The sequence below is a fragment of the Thunnus maccoyii genome, chromosome 12 (assembly GCF_910596095.1).
Source record: "Thunnus maccoyii chromosome 12, fThuMac1.1, whole genome shotgun sequence".
In the NCBI taxonomy this organism is placed as follows: Eukaryota; Metazoa; Chordata; class Actinopteri; order Scombriformes; family Scombridae; genus Thunnus; species Thunnus maccoyii.
In genome coordinates, this window is record NC_056544.1 from 31,990,132 (window position 1) to 32,011,828 (window position 21,697).

Sequence of the window (21,697 nt, forward strand, 5' to 3'; positions counted from 1 at the left end):
TAACTGAAAAGTGGTCAGAAGATTTGGAAAGTTGATTATTTTACAGCCTTTTTTTTCTTTTGCATTTTTCCAGTCAAATTTCAGTCATATTCAAAATGGAAGTTACTCCTGCGGGATGCTGCATCTGGAAACACAAGGTTTTACCTTCCACATTTGGACAGCACCACTTTCCCCCGTAAAAGCGTCTACCTCGAGTTTTTAAAAGTCGTTTTGCAGCCATGTCGACATACAACCTCAACCAAAAGGCAACTGTGAGACAACTGTAAGATAAGAAACATTTCTTGTATAAAATACTGCTGTTGTTGTGTTGCTGGTCTGTCTCAAAATGTGCTTTTGCTGGTGATCACTTGAACTGAAATTAAAAATCGTTTTTGCTAAGAAATAAGTAATAAACTTAATTTCCAGTGAAGTACACCAAGATAAAATGTGTGCAGTATAATGCAACAGCCCTGCAATAATTCCTTCCTTCCTCCTGTCATATAGTGTCAGCTGGGTCTGATGACGATCAGATTAGATGAAGCTATTTAATCTCCTCTGGCTTGCTTGCTTGGCCCAACTAGATCCCTCACTTACACTGTCTGGTGAAATCCTCATATTGTAATATTTGGTATTTTTCAAGTTTTTTGGTTAAGTTGAAGATGAAGGTCGAGGTCGCTATTGGTTTTCTTATTGTCAGTAAATCCCATGAAAAGAACAGAATCACTATCTATTTGCTACCTGTTACCTATATCTGCTGCTACCTCTTTTTCTCTGCTGTTAGCAATTTGAGTGTAAAAGTGAAAATGAGGCACAATATGTAACATCATGTCTATAGCATGTGTACTACTTTTTGCTAAGTAGTCCCACAATGCAATGTTTTTTTGATACATGAGAAAATTAGTTATGTGACCACTACACCTGGTAAAACACCTGGTTGAGTATATTATTGATAATACTGTTGGAGATGCAGAACTAAGCAGAAGGGTATTGCAGGCACTGAATATTTGGTCACATTTGTAATTGTGTTGTTCTATGATCTGAGACTTCCTGCCATTACCATCAAAAGGAAAAATTGTATTCCCTTATTCTAAGCCAGTCATAGGATCCTCGCAATCTCTGCAATTTAACTTCAACTCTAAGGTAAGGTGGCGTCCCCACTGAATTAATGTGTAGGAAAATGATGCTGAAACTCAACTTAAAAAAATATTCCATATGTCAATATATATCAACCAAAATTCTTTTTTTAAACAGAAACATAACATAAATCTTTTTGATAAAGATCCCTTAAATTTAGTTATTGAAGTTCTGACCAAAATACAGTGATCAGCAGAATTATACAGAGGAAAAATACACTTTATTATCATAAAAAACACAACTAACAGCACCTGCAACAGTCAACTTGAGTGGAATAATTATTATTGTTAATTATAATTGGCTAGTGAGCAAGGGGTTCCTTCATAATGCGTGTTGGACTAAGCTAAGTTTTGATTAAGTTACTGTGTTTAGTTGCAATAGCCTATCATTAATGACTGTTTCATCTTTATTCTCTAGTTCATCCATTTGCCAGTACCCTTTATTTCTATCTCTGGAAGCCACAGAAAAGCATTTCCAACCTCATGTCAAAAGATTCAAAATGTAGTTTTCACTGACATTTACTTGCCACAAAGTTCAGTTCACATGTTTATTTCTAGTGTTTTTACACCTAATAATCTCTCTAATATTATCAGCCCTGGCCAGCTGTTTTGTTATGTGACGATCCATCATTAGCTAAAAGGATCAGTAACCCTGAAATGGTGCTGTGTCTCAGCCTTAAACGTTTTAGATCAACTACCAGTAGAATCTCTTCAGTGACAGACGTGTTTCCACTGTAACTGTATGAACATGTACTGAAATGTGAAGCCCAGGTATTTTTACCATTATGTTAGTTATGCAAAATGAGTACATAATCATGTTAACTCATTAACAGGACCACGCTTGACCATATGTTTGTCACTCAAACTGTTTTGGGTGGCTGTTACTTGAAATATTGCTTTATAACTGAGTTACTTTAGTTTTGTTTGCCCCGGCATCAGAAGCGAACAATTGAAAGCGGTGTATAGCAAAGACTAGTTCATAGTTTTTAACCGTTGTGGAAAATGTTACAAAGCAGTGAGCAGGACTGCTTCATGGTAATATAGTATTTTTATGATTTAAAATTAAATGCTTTCATTTGTCGGGTATTTTAATTAGCTGGATCAGCAAAAAACAGGCATACCTGTCCAAAAAAGATGTCCAAAATGGTATATTGTGCTAACGAGTCTCTTAAAATTAGAAATTAGATAGAAGACTTGTCATTTTCGCATAATCTTTTTACATTGTGAAAGCTGACTATGTCAGTTAAAGGAGTTAAAACTTGAACTTTAAAATTAATGTCTGATATAATTTATTTTCCAATTATAACCTGATTCCACCAGGTTGTCGGCTGTGGTTGGATCAGTGTCTCATTACAGTACAACACCAGTGAGAAACACCTGTGTGAACTGAAGCTGTATCTAATCACACATTAGTATTCAGTTCTGAGTCTTATCCGGCTTTTGATCATATTCAGGATATGACGGTTACATGGAACATTAGAAACCTGGTTATACATATCCCTGTATACATGATTCTAACAGGATACTGATTTCTGATCATGTGTGTCCAGTTGTGTCCTAATTCCTCAACATCCCAGCCTAATTTCTCTACCAACAGAGAATATTAACAAATCTGGAACAGATGTTTACATGCTACACTTCCCTAGTTTTACTTCAGGTAACATTTCCAGGTTTCTAAAACCAGGATACAATGTTTACTTGTGCAATACTAAATGGGAATCTCTAAAAACACCATCACAACCAGGATACTGGTGCACATGTAAGTGCACTCTCTGTCCACTTGATGGCAGTGAAGTTCAACACAAAGAGTAGTTGAAGTGTGTAAATGTTCATTGAGGAGCTGTCAGGTTTTTGTACAGAGACTGTGGGTTTCCTGTCACTGTGGGCCTCACAGCACAGTAGTACAGAGCAGAGTCTGTCACTGCAGCAGAGGAGATCTGCAGATCAACACTTTTCTCTGTTTTGTTAATGTGAGCTGAGAAAACAGAAACAGTTGGATGAATCGATCCGTCCTCTGTGATGTAGAGCAGGAACTCTGGTCTGGATCTCTGGTATTGTTGGTACCACTGGATATTGCTGATAGAACCCTCATATTTACAGGTCAGGTTGATGTTTCCTCCCTCTGCAACACGTTCTTCAGTATTTTCTGGTTTTATGCTGTTCATGGAACCCATGGCTGCAAAATGAGTCATTCATGTCAGTTAGTCTGCAAAAGATTTTAAAAGAGACTCAACAGAGGTTCTTGGCTTTTACTGTCACCTTTCATCATTTTTAAATACATTAAAAACCCAACATGTTCTTCCTGTTTGTGAATCTACTTCCACAAAATCATCCAACTATGAAAAACAGATATCTGGTTAATACATCAGGTAAAATGAGACTTTCATCTCTGTTCTAACACTCACCTATAATGTGAGATAAAAGTATAAAGAGGTAAAGCAACATGTCTTTGGAGTTGTTGAAACCAAACAGACAGCAGATGATCAATGTTCTTCCACTGCAGTAGAATGAAGAAACTAAACAGCCTCTCTGCTGCACAGCCCTTCTCCTCAGCATCAAGCTGATTGGGATTTTACTTCTTCAAACATTTGTGCTCTGCAGACAGAAATAATCTCATTGGTTGAGTTGAACCTCAGTGGGCGGGGCCAGGAAATCACCTCTGTAGGTTGTTGAACCATCAATGACATTATGAACTTCATCACAGTTTAACACGGCTTTCAATTCTGTTAAGTTTGAGTTGAACACTGAGATCCATCAGCCTCCTGACAAACTCATCATATTTACTTGGAGCTCCTGACAGTTATCTCAGGCCAAACACTCGCTCCAACTATTTATAATGTCAGAAAATGTCTTTCTGTGTGCATGAAAAAGAACAGCTTGCCTGAACTAAAACTTGTTACTGATTATGTTTGTTATATTTCTGTGTCATGGAAGCAGCAGGAGACGTTCTGTTGTTCAGGAGGACTGTGTGGAAAAAGCAGTGCTGGACCAGCACAAAGGGGAGATTCTGTTAAAACAGTTTCCCACCGTGAAACTAGAGGCCTCAGTGTTATACGATACAGCAAACACTCCCTCAGTGTTTGGAATAGATCTGTTGTTGTTTGTTTCATTGCTGGACTTCTGTTGTGTGATTTGGTTTCATGGTGTTGAATGGAAAACTCCTCTAAAGTGTCATTATATACATCATTTAAATCTGTTTAGTAGACAAAACATTTATTTCCATGAATCAGTTATATATGATGTCATTCTAATCTGACATCTTGAATTTGTAATAAGAGTTTGTTTTTCAGTGTTTTCAGTGTCCATTTATTATGTTTGATGGTGTCTTGTGTTTGAAGCATCATCCAGCTGGTTTGTCATTGATGTGGATTTGCTGCTCATGTGAATCCTCCCACAGTGTTTCATCAGCATCTGTAACCACAGTGAATCTGATAAAACAGGAATTAGCAGAATCCATCTGATATGAAGCTGTGGTTTGAAAACCACTTCCCTCCTCTTTGAAGAGTAGTTAGATATCTGTGTTCAGGTTTTTGTACAGCCTCTTCTACACTTTCTATCACTGTGTGTATAGAGCACAGTAGTAGAGAGCTGTGTCTGCCAGGGTTAGACTCTGTATGGTCAGCTCAGTTGATGTATCTGTTGTTTGGGATTCATATCTATTATCAGGAATATAATCATAACCACTCCGAGATTTTGCTCCTTTCTTGAGTATAAACTGAGGTGCCTGAAGGTCAGAATGATGTTTGTACCAGTAAAGGTCAACATTGCCATAAGTTGTCTCATATGTACATCTGAGTGTGACAGATTCTCCTTCTCTTCTACTGACTTCTTCTTTTACAGGAGAGATTTGTTGTCCAGCTATTAGTCCTGGAAAAAGTAGAGAAAATGAAGCCATTAGACTAACATTGTTCATGAGGCTGAGAGGAGAAGACAGTGGAAAATGTCAACTGTACAGTGTTACTCTGTGGACACAAACTGATCAACTGTTCATTTGACTGATTTCTATAGAAATCATCTTCCAAGGTGTTACCTAGTGAAGGAAACATGTTGTATTAAAGTTCTGTTCCAGAGTCAAATATCCATCATTTGGAAAATATCACACAATGACAAAAACATACGTACCTACAAGAGCTGAAAACAGTAAAATGACAGCCAGTGTTTCCATGGTTACACAAGTGAAATGTGCTGTAAGTGAATGTTGAGTTTGAATAAGTGTTGAGTGGTTTTGTGAGTTGTGTTTGGTCTGATGTTCACAGCTGGAATCAAACAGCTCTCTGCCATGCAGCCACCTCTGCAGTCAGTAGGAGGAGACTCATATGTCAAATGACATTCATTTGTAAAACTCTTCATCACAACTGTGTCTCATGAGGGAAAAGAATCCAGACTGTTTGATAAGAAACCACTGAAGTTTAACAGTGTGTGACTCCCTCTAGTGGATGTTGTGGAGTATTCTGTTGTCTTTGCTCCAAAGGTTTTTGTACAGAGTTTTGGTGTTTCCTGTCACTGTGGGCTGCAGAGCACAGTAGTACACAGCAGAGTCAGACAGCTGCAGCTTCTGGATCTTCAGAGGAACTGATGGTTTGATGATTGTAGCATTAAATCTTTCTCTCACAAACTCAGGAGCATTATCTCCTGTTCCAAAGGTATCTCGTCGCAAAATATACTTTGGAAAATCATTTACTTCTTGTTTGTACCAGAACAAAGGGCGATTTCCACTGGTCTTAAATGTACAAGCAAGTGTAACTGTGTCTCCTTCAGCAGCAATGACATCTCCTGTTGGCTGGGTCACACTGTCTTGTCCTTTACACTCTGGGGAAGAACACAACATGCAGAGGAAGAGATGAATCAATAAAGATGATTGATTAAAGGAGAACAATCAGCAGCTTTAAAGAGTTACCTAGCAGACACTGAGACATCTAGAATAGTCTGTTTCTACTGACTGTTGTCTGTCAGACTGAACTACATCTTTTTTTCTAAAAAAGTTATAAATGTTTCCTCTATGATGGACATTAAAAGCACTTATAGCTCAGTTCTGTGTTAAAAACTGTTGAGAAAGGAAACACATTCTGTTTTCTGTCTTACCAAAGAAAAGAGCAGCGAGAATAATCCACAGCCAATGTTCCATCTCTACAACAAGGTTTAAATCAACAGGAGAAACTATCTGATGTTCAACATTCAGTCTGAGAATTGTTCTCTTCACAGCAGCAGTTATTATTGACAGAATGGTTGAACACAGTGCAGAAGTAGTGCACCGCCTACTTGATAATGTGGCCCTCTAGTGGAGGTAAAAAGTTCAGTACAACAGTGTGGAAAAAAGGCTTCCAGCAGCTTGTCAGTGTGTCAGCTTGTGTTTTTGTACAGAGACTGTGGGTTTCCTGTCACTGTGGGCCTCACAGCACAGTAGTACACAGCAGAGTCAGACACTGCAGCAGAGGAGATCTGCAGATCTACACGTTGCTCTGTTTTGTTAATGTGAGCTGAGAAATCAGAAACAGTTGGATAAATCGATCCCCCCTCAGTGATGTAGAGCAGGAACTCTGGTCTGGATCTCTGGTATTGTTGGTACCACTGGATATTGTTGATCAAACCCTCATATTTACAGGTCAGGTTGATGTTTCCTCCCTCTGCAACACGCTCTTCAGTATTTTCTGGCTTTATGCTGTTCATGGAACCCATGGCTGCAAAATGAGTCATTCATGTCAGTTAGTCTGCAAGAGATTTTAAAAGAGACTCAACAGAGGTTCTTGACTTTTACTGTCACCTTTCATCATTTTTAAATACTTTAAAAACCCAACATGTTCTTTCTATTTGTGAATTTACTTCCACAAAATCATCCAACTATGAAAAACAGATATCTGGTTAATACATCAGGTAAAATGAGACTTTCATCTCTGTTCTAACACTCACCTATAAAGTGAGATAAAAGTATAAAGAGGTAAAGCAACATGTCTTTGGAGTTGTTGAAACCAAACAGACAGCAGATGATCAATGTTCTTCCACTGCAGTAGAATGAAGAAACTAAACAGCCTCTCTGCTGCAAAGCCCTTCTCCTCAGCATCAAGCTGATTTGGATTTTACTTCCTCAAACATTTGTGCTCTGCAGACAGAAATAATCTCATTGGTTGAGTTGAACCTCAGTGGGCGGGGCCAGGAAATCACCTCTGTAGGTTGTTGAACCATCAATGACATTATGAACTTCATCACAGTTTAACACGGCTTTCAATTCTGTTAAGTTTGAGTTGAACACTGAGATCCATCAGCCTCCTGACAAACTCATCATATTTACTTGGAGCTCCTGACAGTTATCTCAGGCCAAACACTCGCTCCAACTATTTATAATGTCAGAAAATGTCTTTCTGTGTGCATGAAAAAGAACAGCTTGCCTGAACTACAACTTGTTACTGATTATGTTTGTTATATTTCTGTGTCATGGAAGCAGCAGGAGATGTTCTGTTCTACAGTTTTTTCAGCAGAAATGCCAAATATTTGATGGTTGCAGCTTCTTAAATGTGAATGTAACACCCGTCCCATGTGGCTATAGAGTATGATGTGAATCTGCTACTATGGACGGGACCTAGGTTACAGTTTCATATTTAAAGCTATAATATGTAACTATTCTGCATTAAAATGTCTAAAAACAACTATACCTATGCTATATATTTTGTTGAGTTGTGTACTTACATTATCCCAAATGTTTCCAACATTTTCAAACCGAGAGATCTGTAATTTTAATCAAGGTAACGGACCGTTTCATTTGGTTGCCTGTCAATGGTTTCATATCCCTCTACGAAAGAGTATAGTGCACAAGATGCATGAGTCAGCATAATGTTTATCCGCTACAATGGCGTCTACCAAAGAGTAACTTACACACATACAAGATAATATATCAACGTTGTGGTTGTTCAACAGAAACTGTCTTTTATTCAGTTTTAAGCCACATTTTCATGATAAATTTTTACTAAAAAACAGCTGATGGTGCCTCCAATAAAATTAAGGACTGGTGTTAAGTGTATATGCCTCCTATTAGTTTTTTAATCTTGTGTGTTAATTTTTCCTACCCTTTTTAACAGTTAATACCAAAATATGAATTACCTATGATGAACTATGACACAACAAGTAGACTTTAAATGCAAAAAGGTACACAAAACAAAACCACTTTAGATGACTAATAAAGTGAATCCAAATAGAAATAATACCCAACATTAATAAAGACAAAATAAATATTAGTTTCTCTAATATCCATCAGGTCTTTTTTTAAATTTTCATCTGTTACCTCTAATTAGGTTCTAATATCACAAATGCCAACATCTTTAATGTGTATATCAACAATGTACTGTGGGCCCAAACTCACACACTCTCACTCTGCAACATAACCCGAACTGAGTTGTGGCTTGGGAGAATGGGAGCAAGGTGATGGCTGGTCAGAAGAGTGCAGAAGAAACTGGATGGATACACTCCATTTAAAATTTTGAAGTGCATTTCTTTTGCCTTGGGAGTTATGGGAAATTTTAGATATTTAGTTTGTAACATGTTGATATAATGCCTTGCAAATAGATTTGCAAAATTGAGTTTCTGTAAGATACGATACGATAGGGTATGAGATGCTGTTAAACATATTTGTTGTTGTTTTGTTTGGAATTTTGACTTCATTAAAGTCGCAGCCTCCAACTGAAAGTTGTGGGAGACAGGGGGTGATGGGAGTAGAATTTGATAAAATTCCTTTAATTTAGCATATAATGGAGTTGGGGATGGCTTTAGTTGTAGCTTTAAATATGTTACAGTTGCCAGTTAAATCATATCTAAGGCAGAAGTTTTCATATGACATGACACAGCCACTACTATCAACTAAGTGAATCACCGACCAAATGCCTTTCACCATCCAGTCCTCATTATATAATGATTTGTTTTTAATTGTGACATATCTGTGACATATATTTAACAAATAATTACAAATTAACAAATCTGGAACAGATGTTTACATGCTACACTTTCCTAGTTTTACTTCAGGTAACATTTCAAGGTTTCTAAAACCAGGATATGATGTTTTCTTGTGCAATACTAAATGGGAATCTCTAAAAACACCATCACAACCAGGATACTGGTGCACATGTAAGTGCACTCTCTGTCCACTTGACGGCAGTGAAGTTCAACACAAAGAGTAGTTGAAGTGTGTAAATGTTCATTGAGGAGCTGTCAGGTTTTTGTACAGAGACTGTGGGTTTGCTGTCACTGTGGGCCTCACAGCACAGTAGTACAGAGCAGAGTCTGTCACTGCAGCAGAGGAGATCTGCAAATGGATTTGTTTGTCCCCCACTGTAATCTCCAGTCCAGGTTTTGGATTTGTTACTTTTCCAGAATGTGAGTGCGAGATGAGGATCTCTGGTGGTTTTCCTGGATATTGTCGATACCAGGAGAAATAATCACGAGGGTTAAGTTCTGGGTAATTATAGGACAGAGTAACAGTGCTGCCCTCCAAACTGTTCTCTTCATTCTTGACTGCAGTGAGTTCACAGCTGACACCTATAAGAAAATATTTAAATCCAGAAGTTAGTGAACAAATGTACATTTTCTTGGGCTTCTTGTTCTGTGCTTCAGAAACTATGTAGCTGCTTTAATTACATTATCAGATATGAATGTTCTTCTCATTTAATTTAACTCCAAGAGATTAATTAAAATGTGACTTACCAGTGAATATACAGAGGAGCAGAGCTGGCACTAAAAGCAACATGTTCAAAGATAAACAGCTCAGTAATCCTCAAAGTCAACTTACTGAAGTCTGCTTACTTTCTGATGGGGACAGCTGGGCTTCTCCCATCTGTAGAGGAAGCCCCTCCTCCTTTAATGACATCACTGTGACATCACTGATCCCAGCAGGGGACAGTGTATACTGATATATTTGTAAGGACAGAACTCCCCATGCACAGCCAGTATTTTCAGTCGGTCGCAGGAACATATAAGGTGAAAATCAAAATTACCCACCACACACTAAGATGACTTTACTGTGACTTTATTAGGAGCGAACAACACGTTTCGCTTGTAGCTTCTTCAAGTTCGCTCAGCACAACTGCTGAGTACTGACAGGTGTGATAAATACAACTGAGTCACATGACTAATTATCACAGTCTTCATTTTTTCAAAGTGAACATTTTACAAAGGGCATGACAATAAAAATATGTACATATTACCAAAAATATGACATGATTAATGTTACACAAAGTTACAAGAATTACACCATTTTACATTATTAAACTTCATTACCCCCTGTTAACAACTGACTGAATAGGATGGGCTAAATTCCCTTAGCAGAATGGACTATAGATCCTACAGCTGTCCCTGTACATCACTAAATGGGAAGGGTGAGTGCCAGGGGCCCTAGTGGTTCATCTCTCCCTAAGAGTCCAAATAGCTTGTGGAGAGAAATATGAGTTAATATATATATATATATATATATATATATATATATATATATATATATATATATATATATATATATATATATATATATATATATATGTCTCAGACAAAAACTCAAATCCTGTGTATCATAAAGTTATAAAGTTCTGATCAAGATACAGTGATCAGTGAAATTATACAGAGGAAAAATACACTTTATTATTATTAAAAACACAACTAACAGCAACTGTAACAGTAAACTTGAGTGGAATAATTATTACTGTTGTTAATTATAATTGGCTAGTGAGCAAAGGGTTCTTCTTATAATGGGTATTGGACTAAGCTTAGTTTTGATTAAGTTATTGTGTTTAGTTACAATAGCCTATCACTAATGACTGTTTCATTTTCATCTTCACAAAGCCACAGAAAAGCATTTCCAACCTCATGTCAAGAGATTCAAAATGTAGTTTTCACTGACATTTACTTGCCACAAAGTTTAGTTCACATGTTTATTTCTAGTGTTTTTACACCTAATAATCTAATATTATCAGCCCTGGCCAGCTGTTTTGTTATGTGATGATCCATCATTAGCTAAAAGGATCAGTAACCCTGAAATGGTGCTGTGTCTCAGCCTTAAACGTTTTAGATCAACTACCAGTAGAATCTCTCCGGTGACAGATGAGTTTCCACTGTAACTGTATGAACATGTACTGAAATGTGAAGCCCAGGTATTTTTACCATTATGTTAGTTATGCAGAATGAGTACATAATCATGTTAACTCATTAACTATCGTCCACGCCACTGATAAACCGTTACACTAGCTAGCCTCATGGCTAACAAGCAGAGGAAAGTTACTGGTATTTAGTTTTTATGGGCGGGCCCGCACCCCGCACTGTACCCCCAGTGAATAAGAGAAATAAAACCTTATTTTCTGATTGTTTTGTGGTGGTTTTAAAGCACAAATAAAAAAACATAACACAGATGATTAATAACACTCAATAGATGATTTACTGTGGAGATAGATGCTCTTAGTTTCTGTTTCATACAAACAAATGCCATCATGTTCTTTCTCTCACTGTTCTATCTTAACGAGTATATTTCTGCAGATCTTTATTATCAAGGTCATCAATACTCGCTGAAATGTTATTATCATGAATATCTTTTCTCTTCTCTCTATGTATTCCATACTCTCTGACTTTACACTAAACATGGAGAAACCTACATATATACATCATTCATCTACCAATTATGTGCCTGATTTTATATTTTGCATATTTGTGTAATATATCAACATTACGTATCCACAACTGAAGGAAAACAACCAAATTTAATGGGAAGTTAACTGTTGTACGTATTATGTATAGAATGAATAACTCACCAAATTGAAAAAAGAGTTAAAGAAAATATAGAAAGGAAAATATAGAAGGGCCAGTAAAACTCTGATCTACTGGCCAAGTGGGCCAGACACTGGTGATTTGCTCAGGAGCGGCACACCTGTACTTGATGCAGGACCACGCTTGACCATATGTTTGTCACTCAAACTGTTTTGGGTGGCCGTTACTTGAAATATTGCTTTATAACTGAGCTACTTTAGTTTTATTTGACCCAGCATCAGAAGTGAACAATTGAAAGCGGTGTATAGCAAAGACTAGTTCATAGTTTTTAACCGTTGTGGAAAATGTTACAAAGCAGTGAGCAGGACTGCTTCATGGTAATATAGTATTTTTTATGATTTTAAATTAAATGCTTTCATTTGTCGGGTATTTTAATTAGCTGGATCAGCAAAAAACAGGCATACCTGTCCAAAAAAGATGTCCAAAATGGTATATTGTGCTAACGAGTCTCTTAAAATTAGAAATTAGATAGAAGACTTATCATTTTTGCATAATCTTTTTACATTGTGAAAGCTGACTATGTCAGTTAAAGGAGTTAAAACTTGAACTTTAAAATTAATGTCTGATATAATTTATTTTCCAATTATAACCTGATTCCACCAGGTTGTCGGCTGTGGTTGGATCAGTGTCTCATTACAGTACAACACCAGTGAGAAACACCTGTGTGAACTGAAGCTGTATCTAATCACACATTAGTATTCAGTTCTGAGTCTTATCCGGCTTTTGATCATATTCAGGATATGACGGTTACATGGAACATTAGAAAACTGGTTATACATATCCCTGTATACATGATTCTAACGGGATACTGATTTCTGATCATGTGTGTCCAGTTGTGTCCTAATTCCTCAACATCCCAGCCTAATTTCTCTACCAACAGAGAATATTAACAAATCTGGAACAGATGTTTACATGCTACACTTCACTAGTTTTACTTCAGGTAACATTTCAAGGTTTCTAAAACCAGGATACGATGTTTACTTGTGCAATACTAAATGGGAATCTCTAAAAACACCATCACAACCAGGATACTGGTGCACATGTAAGTGCACTCTCTGTCCACTTGATGGCAGTGAAGTTCAACACAAAGAGTAGTTGAAGTGTGTAAATGTTCATTGAGGAGCTGTCAGGTTTTTGTACAGAGACTGTGGGTTTCCTGTCACTGTGGGACTCACTGCACAGTAGTACAGAGCAGAGTCTGTCACTGCAGCAGAGGAGATCTGCAGATCAACACGTTTCTCTGTTTTGTTAATGTGAGCTGAGAAATCAGAAACAGTTGGATGAATCGATCCGTCCTCTGTGATGTAGAGCAGGAACTCTGGTCTGGATCTCTGGTATTGTCGGTACCACTGGATATTGTAGATAGAACCCTCATATTTACAGGTCAGGTTGATGTTTCCTCCCTCTGCAACACGTTCTTCAGTATTTTCTGGCTTTATGCTGTTCATGGAACCCACGGCTGCAAAATGAGTCATTCATGTCAGTTAGTCTGCAAGAGATTTTAAAAGAGACTTAACAGAGGTTCTTGACTTTTACTGTCACCTTTCATCATTTTTAAATACATTAAAAACCCAACATGTTCTTTCTGTTTGTGAATTTACTTCCACAAAATCATCCAGCTATGAAAAACAGATATCTGGTTAATACATCAGGTAAAATGAGACTTTCATCTCTGTTCTAACACTCACCTATAAAGTGAGATAAAAGTATAAAGAGGTAAAGCAACATGTCTTTGGAGTTGTTGAAACCAAACAGACAGCAGATGATCAATGTTCTTCCACTGCAGTAGAATGAAGAAACTAAACAGCCTCTCTGCTGCACAGCCCTTCTCCTCAGCATCAAGCTGATTGGGATTTTACTTCCTCAAACATTTGTGCTCTGCAGACAGAAATAATCTCATTGGTTGAGTTGAACCTCAGTGGGCGGGGCCAGGAAATCACCTCTGTAGGTTGTTGAACCACCAATAACATCATGAACTTCATCACAGTTTAACACGGCTTTCAGTTCTGTTAAGTTTGAGTTGAACACTGAGATCCATCAGCCTCCTGACAAACTCATCATATTTACTTGGAGCTCCTGACAGTTATCTCAGGCCAAACACTCGCTCCAACTATTTATAATGTCAGAAAATGTCTTTCTGTGTGCACGAAAAAGAACAGCTTGCCTGAACTAAAACTTGTTACTGATTATGTGCGTTATATTTCTGTGTCATGGAAGCAGCAGGAGACGTTCTGTTGTTCAGGAGGACTGTGTGGAAAAAGCAGTGCTGGACCAGCACAAAGGGGAGATTCTGTTAAAACAGTTTCCCACCGTGAAACTAGAGGCCTCAGTGTTATACGATACAGCAAACACTCCCTCAGTGTTTGGAATAGATCTGTTGTTGTTTGTTTCATTGCTGGACTTCTGCTGTGATTTGGTTTCATGGTGTTGAATGGAAAACTCCTCTAAAGTGTCATTTATATACATCATTTAAATCTGTTTAGTAGACAAAACATTTATTTCCATGAATCAGTTACATATGATGTCATTCTAATCTGATACCTTGAATTTTTAATAAGAGTTTGTTTTTCAGTGTTTTCAGTGTCCATTTATTATGTTTGATGGTGTCTTGTGTTTGAAGCATCATCCAGCTGGTTTGTCATTGATGTGGATTTGCTGCTCATGTGAATCCTCCCACAGTGTTTCATTAGCAGCTGTAACCACAGTGACTCAGATAAAACAGGAATTAGCAGAATCCATCTGATATGAAGCTGTGGTTTGAATACCACTTTCCTCCTCTTTGAAGAGTAGTCAGATATCTGTGTTCAGGTTTTTGTACAGCCTCTTCTACACTTTCTATCACTGTGTGTCTAGAGCACAGTAGTAGAGAGCTGTGTCTGCCAGTGCAGCAGAGGAGATCTGCAGATCAACTTGATTTTTCCTCTTATTCAGTTTAACAGTCAGTCGAGGGTGTGGAGGTTCTGCATTCACCACAGTAGATGTTGATTCATAGATCAGGAGAAGGAACTGAGGAGCTGATCCAGGATCTTGTCGATACCACTGAAGACTATAAGCAGTACCTGAATACTTACAGGACAGAGTAACACTACTGCCCTCTGATGAAAACACTTCAGCACTGCTGGCAGTAATATCATCTTCCAAGGTGTTACCTAGTGAAGGAAACATGTTGTATTAAAGTTCTGTTCCAGAGTCAAATATCCATCATTTGGAAAATATCACACAATGACAAAAACATACGTACCTACAAGAGCTGAAAACAGTAAAATGACAGCCAGTGTTTCCATGGTTACACAAGTGAAACGCTGTAAGTGAATGTTGAGTTTGAATAAGTGTTGAGTGGTTTTGTGAGTTGTGTTTGGTCTGATGTTCACAGCTGGAATCAAACAGCTCTCTGCCATGCAGCCACCTCTGCAGTCAGTAGGAGGAGACTCATATGTCAAATGACATTCATTTGTAAAACTCTTCATCACAACTGTGTCTCATGAGGGAAAAGAATCTAGACTGTTTGATAAGAAACCACTGAAGTAACAGTGTGTGACTCCCTCTAGTGGATGTTGTGGAGTATTCTGTTGTCTTTGCTCCAAAGGTTTTTGTACAGAGTTTTGGTGTTTCCTGTCACTGTGGGCTGCAGAGCACAGTAGTACACAGCAGAGTCAGACAGCTGCAGCTTCTGGATCTTCAGAGGAACTGATTTGGAATCCAGTGTAGATGAAAATCTTTCTTTAAACTCATCTGGTGTGTTCCCTTCATCCAGGTTAACTCGGCTCAGGATGAATTTAGGGCTGTTGTTTCCATCCTGTTTGTACCAGAACAAAGTGGTACTTCCACTGGTCTTAAATGTACAACCAAGTGAAACTGTGTCTCCTTCAGTAGCAATGACATCTCCTGTTGGCTGGGTCACGCTGTCTTGTCCTTTACACTCTGGGGAAGAACAGAACATGCAGAGGAAGAGATGAATCAATAAAGATGATTGATTAAAGGAGAACAATCAGCAGGTTTGTTTGTGAATTTACTTCCACAAAATCATCCAATTATGAAAAACAGATATCTGGTTAATACATCAGGTAAAATGAGACTTTCATCTCTGCTCTAACACTCACCTATAAAGTGAGATAAAAGTATAAAGAGGTAAAGCAACATGTCTTTGGAGTTGTTGAAACCAAACAAACAGCAGATGATCAATGTTCTTCCACTGCAGTAGAATGAAGAAACTAAACAGCCTCTCTGCTGCACAGCCCTTCTCCTCAGCATCAAGCTGATTGGGATTTTACTTCCTCAAACATTTGTGCTCTGCAGACAGAAAGAATCTCATTGGTTGAGTTGAACCTCAGTGGGCGGGACCAGGAAATCACCTTCATAGGTTGTTGAACCATCAATGACATCATGAACTTCATCACAGTTTACCATGGATTTCAGTTCTGTTAAGTTTGAGTTGAACACTGAGATCCATCAGCCTCCTGACAAACTCATCATATTTACTTGGAGCTCCTGACAGTTATCTCAGGCCAAACACTCGCTCCAACTGTTTAAAATGTCAGAAAATGTCTTTCTGTGTGCATGAAAAAGAACAGCTTGCCTGAACTAAAACTTGTTACTGATTATGTTTGTTATATTTCTGTGTCATGGAAGCAGCAGGAGATGTTCTGTTCTACAGTTTTTCAGCAGAAATGCCAAATATTTGATGGTTGCAGCTTCTTAAATGTGAATGTAACACCCGTCCCATGTGGCTATAGAGTATGATGTGAATCTGCTACTATGGACGGGACCTAGGTTATAGTTTCATATTTAAAGCTATAATATGTAACTATTCTGCATTAAAATGTCTAAAAACAACTAGACCTATGTTATATATTTTGTTGAGTTGTTTACTTACATTATCCCAAATGTTTCCAACATTTTCAAACTGAGAGATCTGTAATTTTAATCAAGGTAATGGACCGTTTCATTTGGTTGCCTGTCAATGGTTTCATATCCCTCTACGAAAGAGTATAGTGCACAAGATGCATGAGTCAGCGTAATGTTTGTCTGCTACAATGGCGTCTACCAAAGAGTAACTTACACACATATAAGATAATACATCAGCGTTGTGGTTGTTCAACAGAAACTGTCTTTTATTCAGTTTTAAGCCACATTTTCATGATAAATTTTTACTAAAAAACAGCTGACGGTTCCTCCAATAAAATCAAGGAATGGTGTTAAGTGTATATGCCTCCTATTAGTTTTTTAATCTTGTGTGTTAATTTTTCCTACCCTTTTTAACAGTTAATACCAAAATATGAATTACCTATGATGAACTATGACACAACAAGTAGAATTTAAATGCAAAAAGGTACACAAAACAAAACCACTTTAGATCACTAATAAAGTGAATCCAAATAGAAATAATACCCAATATTAATAAAGACAAAATAAATATTAGTTTCTCTAATATCCATCAGGTCTTTTTTTAAATTTTCATCTGTTACCTCTAATTAGGTTCTAATATCACAAATGCCAACATCTTTAATGTGTATATCAACAATGTACTGTGGGCCCAAACTCTCACACACTCTCACTCTGCAACATAACCTGAACTGAGTTGTGGCTTGGGAGAATGGGAGCAAGGTGATGGGTGGTCAGAGGAGTGCAGAAGAAACTGGATGGATACACTCCATTTAAAATTTTGAAGTGCATTTCTTTTGCCTTGGGAGTTATGGGAAATTTTAGATATTTAGTTTGTAACATGTTGATATAATGCCTTGCAAATAGATTTGCAAAATTGAGTTTCTGTAAGATACAATACGATAGGGTATGAGATGCTGTTAAACATATTTGTAATTGCTTTGTTTGGAATTTTGACTTCATTAAAGTTGCAGCCTCCAACTGAAAGTTGTGGGAGACAGGGGGTGATGGGAGTAGAATTTGATAAAATTCCTTTAATTTAGCATATTATGGAGTTGAGGGTGGCTTTAGTTGTAGCTTTAAATATGTTACAGTTGCCAGTTAAATCATATCTAAGGCAGAAGTTTTCATATGACATGACACAGCCACTACTATCAACTAAGTGAATCACCGACCAAATGCCTTTCACCATCCAGTCCTCATTATATAATGATTTGTTTTTAATTGTGACATATCTGTGACATATATTTAACAAATAATTACAAATTAACAAATCTGGAACAGATGTTTACATGCTACACTTTCCTAGTTTTACTTCAGGTAACATTTCAAGGTTTCTAAAACCAGGATATGATGTTTACTTGTGCAGAACTAAATGGGAATCTCTAAAAACACCATCACAACCAGGATACTGGTGCACATGTAAGTGCACTCTCTGTCCACTTGACGGCAGTGAAGTTCAACACAAAGAGTAGTTGAAGTGTGTAAATGTTCATTGAGGAGCTGTCAGGTTTTTGTACAGAGACTGTGGGTTTCCTGTCACTGTGGGCCTCACAGCACAGTAGTACAGAGCAGAGTCTGTCACTGCAGCAGAGGAGATCTGCAGATGGATTTGTTTGCCCTCCACTGTAATCTCCAGTCCAGGTTTTGGATTTGTTACTTTTCCAGAATCTGAGTGTGAGATGAGGATCTCTGGTGGTTTTCCTGGATATTGTCGATACCAGAAGAAATAATCACCAGGGTAAAGTTCTGGGTATTTATAGGACAGAGTAACAGTGCTGCCCTCCAAACTGTTCTCTTCATTCTTGACTGCAGTGAGTTCACAGCTGACACCTACATAAAAATATTTAAATCCAGAAGTTAGTGAACAAATTTACATTTTCTTGGGCTTCTTGTTCTGTGCTTCAGTGACTATGTAGCTGTTTTAATTACATTGTCAGATATGAATGTTCTTCTCATTTAATTTAACTCCAAGAGATTAATTAAAATGTGACTTACCAGTGAATATACAGAGGAGCAGAGCTGGCACTAAAAGCAACATGTTCAAAGATAAACAGCTCAGTAATCCTCAAAGTCAACTTACTGAAGTCTGCTTACTTTCTGATGGGGACAGCTGGGCTTCCCCCATCTGTAGAGGAAGCCCCTCCTCCCTTAATGACATCACTGTGACATCATCCAAGCAGGGGACAGTGTATACTGATATATTTGTAAGGACAGAACTCCCCATGCACAGCCAGTATTTTCAGTCGGTCGCAGGAACATATAAGGTGAAAATCAAAATTACCCACCACACACTGAGATGACTTTACATTGTGCAGTGCAGCACAATGAAAACAGAAGACCATCAAGGCATTTTGGAGCGAAACATACAGCCCAGTGTCAGAAAGCTATTTCTTAGTCGTAGGTCATGGGTCTTCGAGCAGGATAATGACCCCAAACATACATATCAAAGCACCCAAGAGTGGATGAGAAGAAAACGTTGGACTGTTCTGAAGTGGCCTTCAATGAGTCCTGATCTGAATCCCATTGAACATCTGTGGAAAGAGATGAAACTTGCAGTTGGGAGATGACACCCATCAAACCTGAAGAACTGAAGTGGTTTTCTCAAGAAGAGTCTGAACTACCAGTGGAGAAGAATAGAAACCTTATTCAGAGTTACAGAAAGCACTTGACTGCAGTTATCGCCTCCAAAGGCTGTCAAACAAAACATTAAGTTAAGGGTAGTAATATTTTTGGCCATGACATTTTCATTTGATTTATTGTATTAAATAATAAATTAAGTATTTTGTATGAAAATCAAACATTATACCCAGACTATGAGAAGAATGCTTAATCTCAATGGACAGTTTAGCAAGATTATATTTCACTTGATCAACAGGATTTGAGGGGCAAGTTACAGGATCTTACCAGCACTTAACGTAATAAACCAGCTGCCATAATGACTGGACTTTAATGGAATATATAATCTCATATGATCAGAAAAACAATGGAAATTGGTGCCATGTTTAAAAAAAAAACAAAAAAAAAAACATTAATCAAAAGTGAGAGGACCTAGGATTGAACCTTGTGGTACACCACAAGAAATCACAGCCTGAGAGAACAGATAAACTTCTTTTATAAAGGTAAGAATGAGAGAGCTGAGTGTGATGTGAACTGGTTCATGGAGATGCTTGATTTAAAATAAGCAAGCAAAGTTTATTTATATAGCACCTTTCACAAACACCAGTCACAAAGTGCTTCACAGTCAAAGAAATAAAATCAAGTGCAATCCGAATAAATAAAAACAAAAGACACCAGATAAAATACACAAGGAGAGCAGATAAAATAGATAAATTAAGATATAAAATAGCACATACTATCCAAATGCCTGTCTGAACAAATGGGTTTTAGCTGCTTTTTAAAAGAGTCTACAGTATCCAAGAACCTTCAGTTTGTTGGAAAACTATTCCAAAGCTTAGCGTGATCTCCCCGGGTCTTAAAATGTGTATGAGGTACTTAGAAAGCCCTCGGTGGAGGATCTAAAAACTCGGCTGGTGATGTGGGGGTGCAGATTTAAAGTGTGTGATCTGTCAATAGTGGAGTTCAATATACCAGTTAATGTATTTAGAAACTATTATATATATGATAACCATGTAATTCATATACTGAAAATTCTACTTAAATATATTGGTCACATTTTTAAAATTGTTTCACATTTGGGCAGTTATGGAAATGTAAGAGTGTCTCACAAAAATAGTTGATCCACAGAGTTGAATTTGAACTTTATTAGATATCAGATGATTTGCTGTTTAATTTGATTATGATGAGGTATTGTTTATATAACTAATACATGCTTTATCTCTAGTGTTTCATTTTCTGTTTTTTTATCACCACTACAAGAAGACTGTTTGATAAGAAACCACTGAAGTTTAACAGTGTGTGACTCCCTCTAGTGGATGTTGTGGAGTATTCTGTTGTCTTTGCTCCAAAGGTTTTTGTACAGAGTTTTGGTGTTTCCTGTCACTGTGGGCTGCAGAGCACAGTAGTACACAGCAGAGTCAGACAGCTGCAGCTTCTGGATCTTCAGAGGAACTGATGTTTTGTTCAATGTAGCATCAAATCTGTTTTTCTGGAACTCTGCAGCATTATCTCCTCCTCCAGACAAACGTAGCAAAACATACTTTGGAAAATCATTTACTTCTTGTTTGTACCAGAACAAAGGGCGATTTCCACTGGTCTTAAATGTACAGCCAAGTGTAACTGTGTCTCCTTCAGCAGCAATGACATCTCCTGTTGGCTGGGTCACGCTGTCTTGTCCTTTACACTCTGGGGAAGAACACAACATGCAGAGGAAGAGATGAATCAATAAAGATGATTGATTAAAGGAGAACAATCAGCAGCTTTAAAGAGTTACCTAGCAGACACTGAGACATCTAGAATAGTCTGTTATCTACTGACTGCTGTCTGTCAGACTGAACTACATCTTTTTTTCTAAAAAAGTTATAAATGGCAGCAGAAATTACCTGTTCCCTCTATGATGGACATTAAAAGCACTTATAGTTCAGTTCTGTGTTAAAAACACTTGAGAAAGGAAACACATTCTGCTTTCTGTCTTACCAAAGAAAAGAGCAGCAAGAATAATCCACAGCCAATGTTCCATCTCTACAACAAGGTTTAAATCAACAGGAGAAACTATCTGATGTTCAACATTCAGTCTGAGAATTGTTCTCTTCACAGCAGCAGTTATTATTGACAGAATGGTTGAACACAGTGCAGAAGTAGTGCACCGCCTACTTGATAATGTGGCCCTCTAGTGGAGGTAAAAAGTTCAGTACAACAGTGTGGAAAAAAGGCTTCCAGCAGCTTGACAGTGTGTCAGCTTGTGTTTTTGTACAGAGACTGTGGGTTTCCTGTCACTGTGGGCCTCACAGCACAGT

General features: G+C 37.7%; 1 protein-coding gene and 2 gene segments (V, D, J or C); all 3 read right to left on the minus strand.

Moving 5' to 3' along the window:
• Positions 1–2,214: 2,214 nt before the first annotated feature.
• Positions 2,215–3,681, minus strand: LOC121908874. The segment is given in 2 exon segments: positions 2,215–3,288; positions 3,518–3,681. Coding segments are annotated over 2 exon segments (498 nt in total).
• A 1,920-nt stretch (positions 3,682–5,601) lies between these two features.
• LOC121908892 lies at positions 5,602–6,480 on the minus strand (the record flags this gene model as incomplete). The annotated part of the segment is given in 2 exon segments: positions 5,602–5,921; positions 6,195–6,480. Coding segments are annotated over 2 exon segments (363 nt in total), but the record flags the coding sequence as incomplete, so codon positions are not given.
• A 6,179-nt stretch (positions 6,481–12,659) lies between these two features.
• On the minus strand, positions 12,660–15,650 carry LOC121908835. Its single transcript, XM_042429144.1, has 4 exons — positions 15,629–15,650; positions 14,757–15,049; positions 13,477–13,519; positions 12,660–13,359 (listed from the first exon to the last, which is right to left on the minus strand). Exons 1-4 carry the CDS (start codon positions 15,648–15,650, stop codon positions 13,013–13,015), a joined length of 705 nt encoding a protein of 234 aa, XP_042285078.1. The 3' UTR covers positions 12,660–13,012.
• Between the last annotated feature and the right edge of the window lie 6,047 nt (positions 15,651–21,697).

Bases quoted from the DNA above. Each gene is read 5' to 3' on its own strand.
- LOC121908835 (XM_042429144.1), bottom strand. From the start codon at position 15,650: ATGAAGGGAACACACCAGATGA. The intron at 15,050-15,628 runs GTTTAAAGAAAG...TTCCTTCACTAG, and splicing joins GAAGGGAACACACCAGATGA to GTAACACCTTGGAAGATGAT. The intron at 13,520-14,756 runs GCTCTAGACACA...TGTTTTTCATAG, and splicing joins ACACAGCTCTCTACTACTGT to CTGGATGATTTTGTGGAAGT.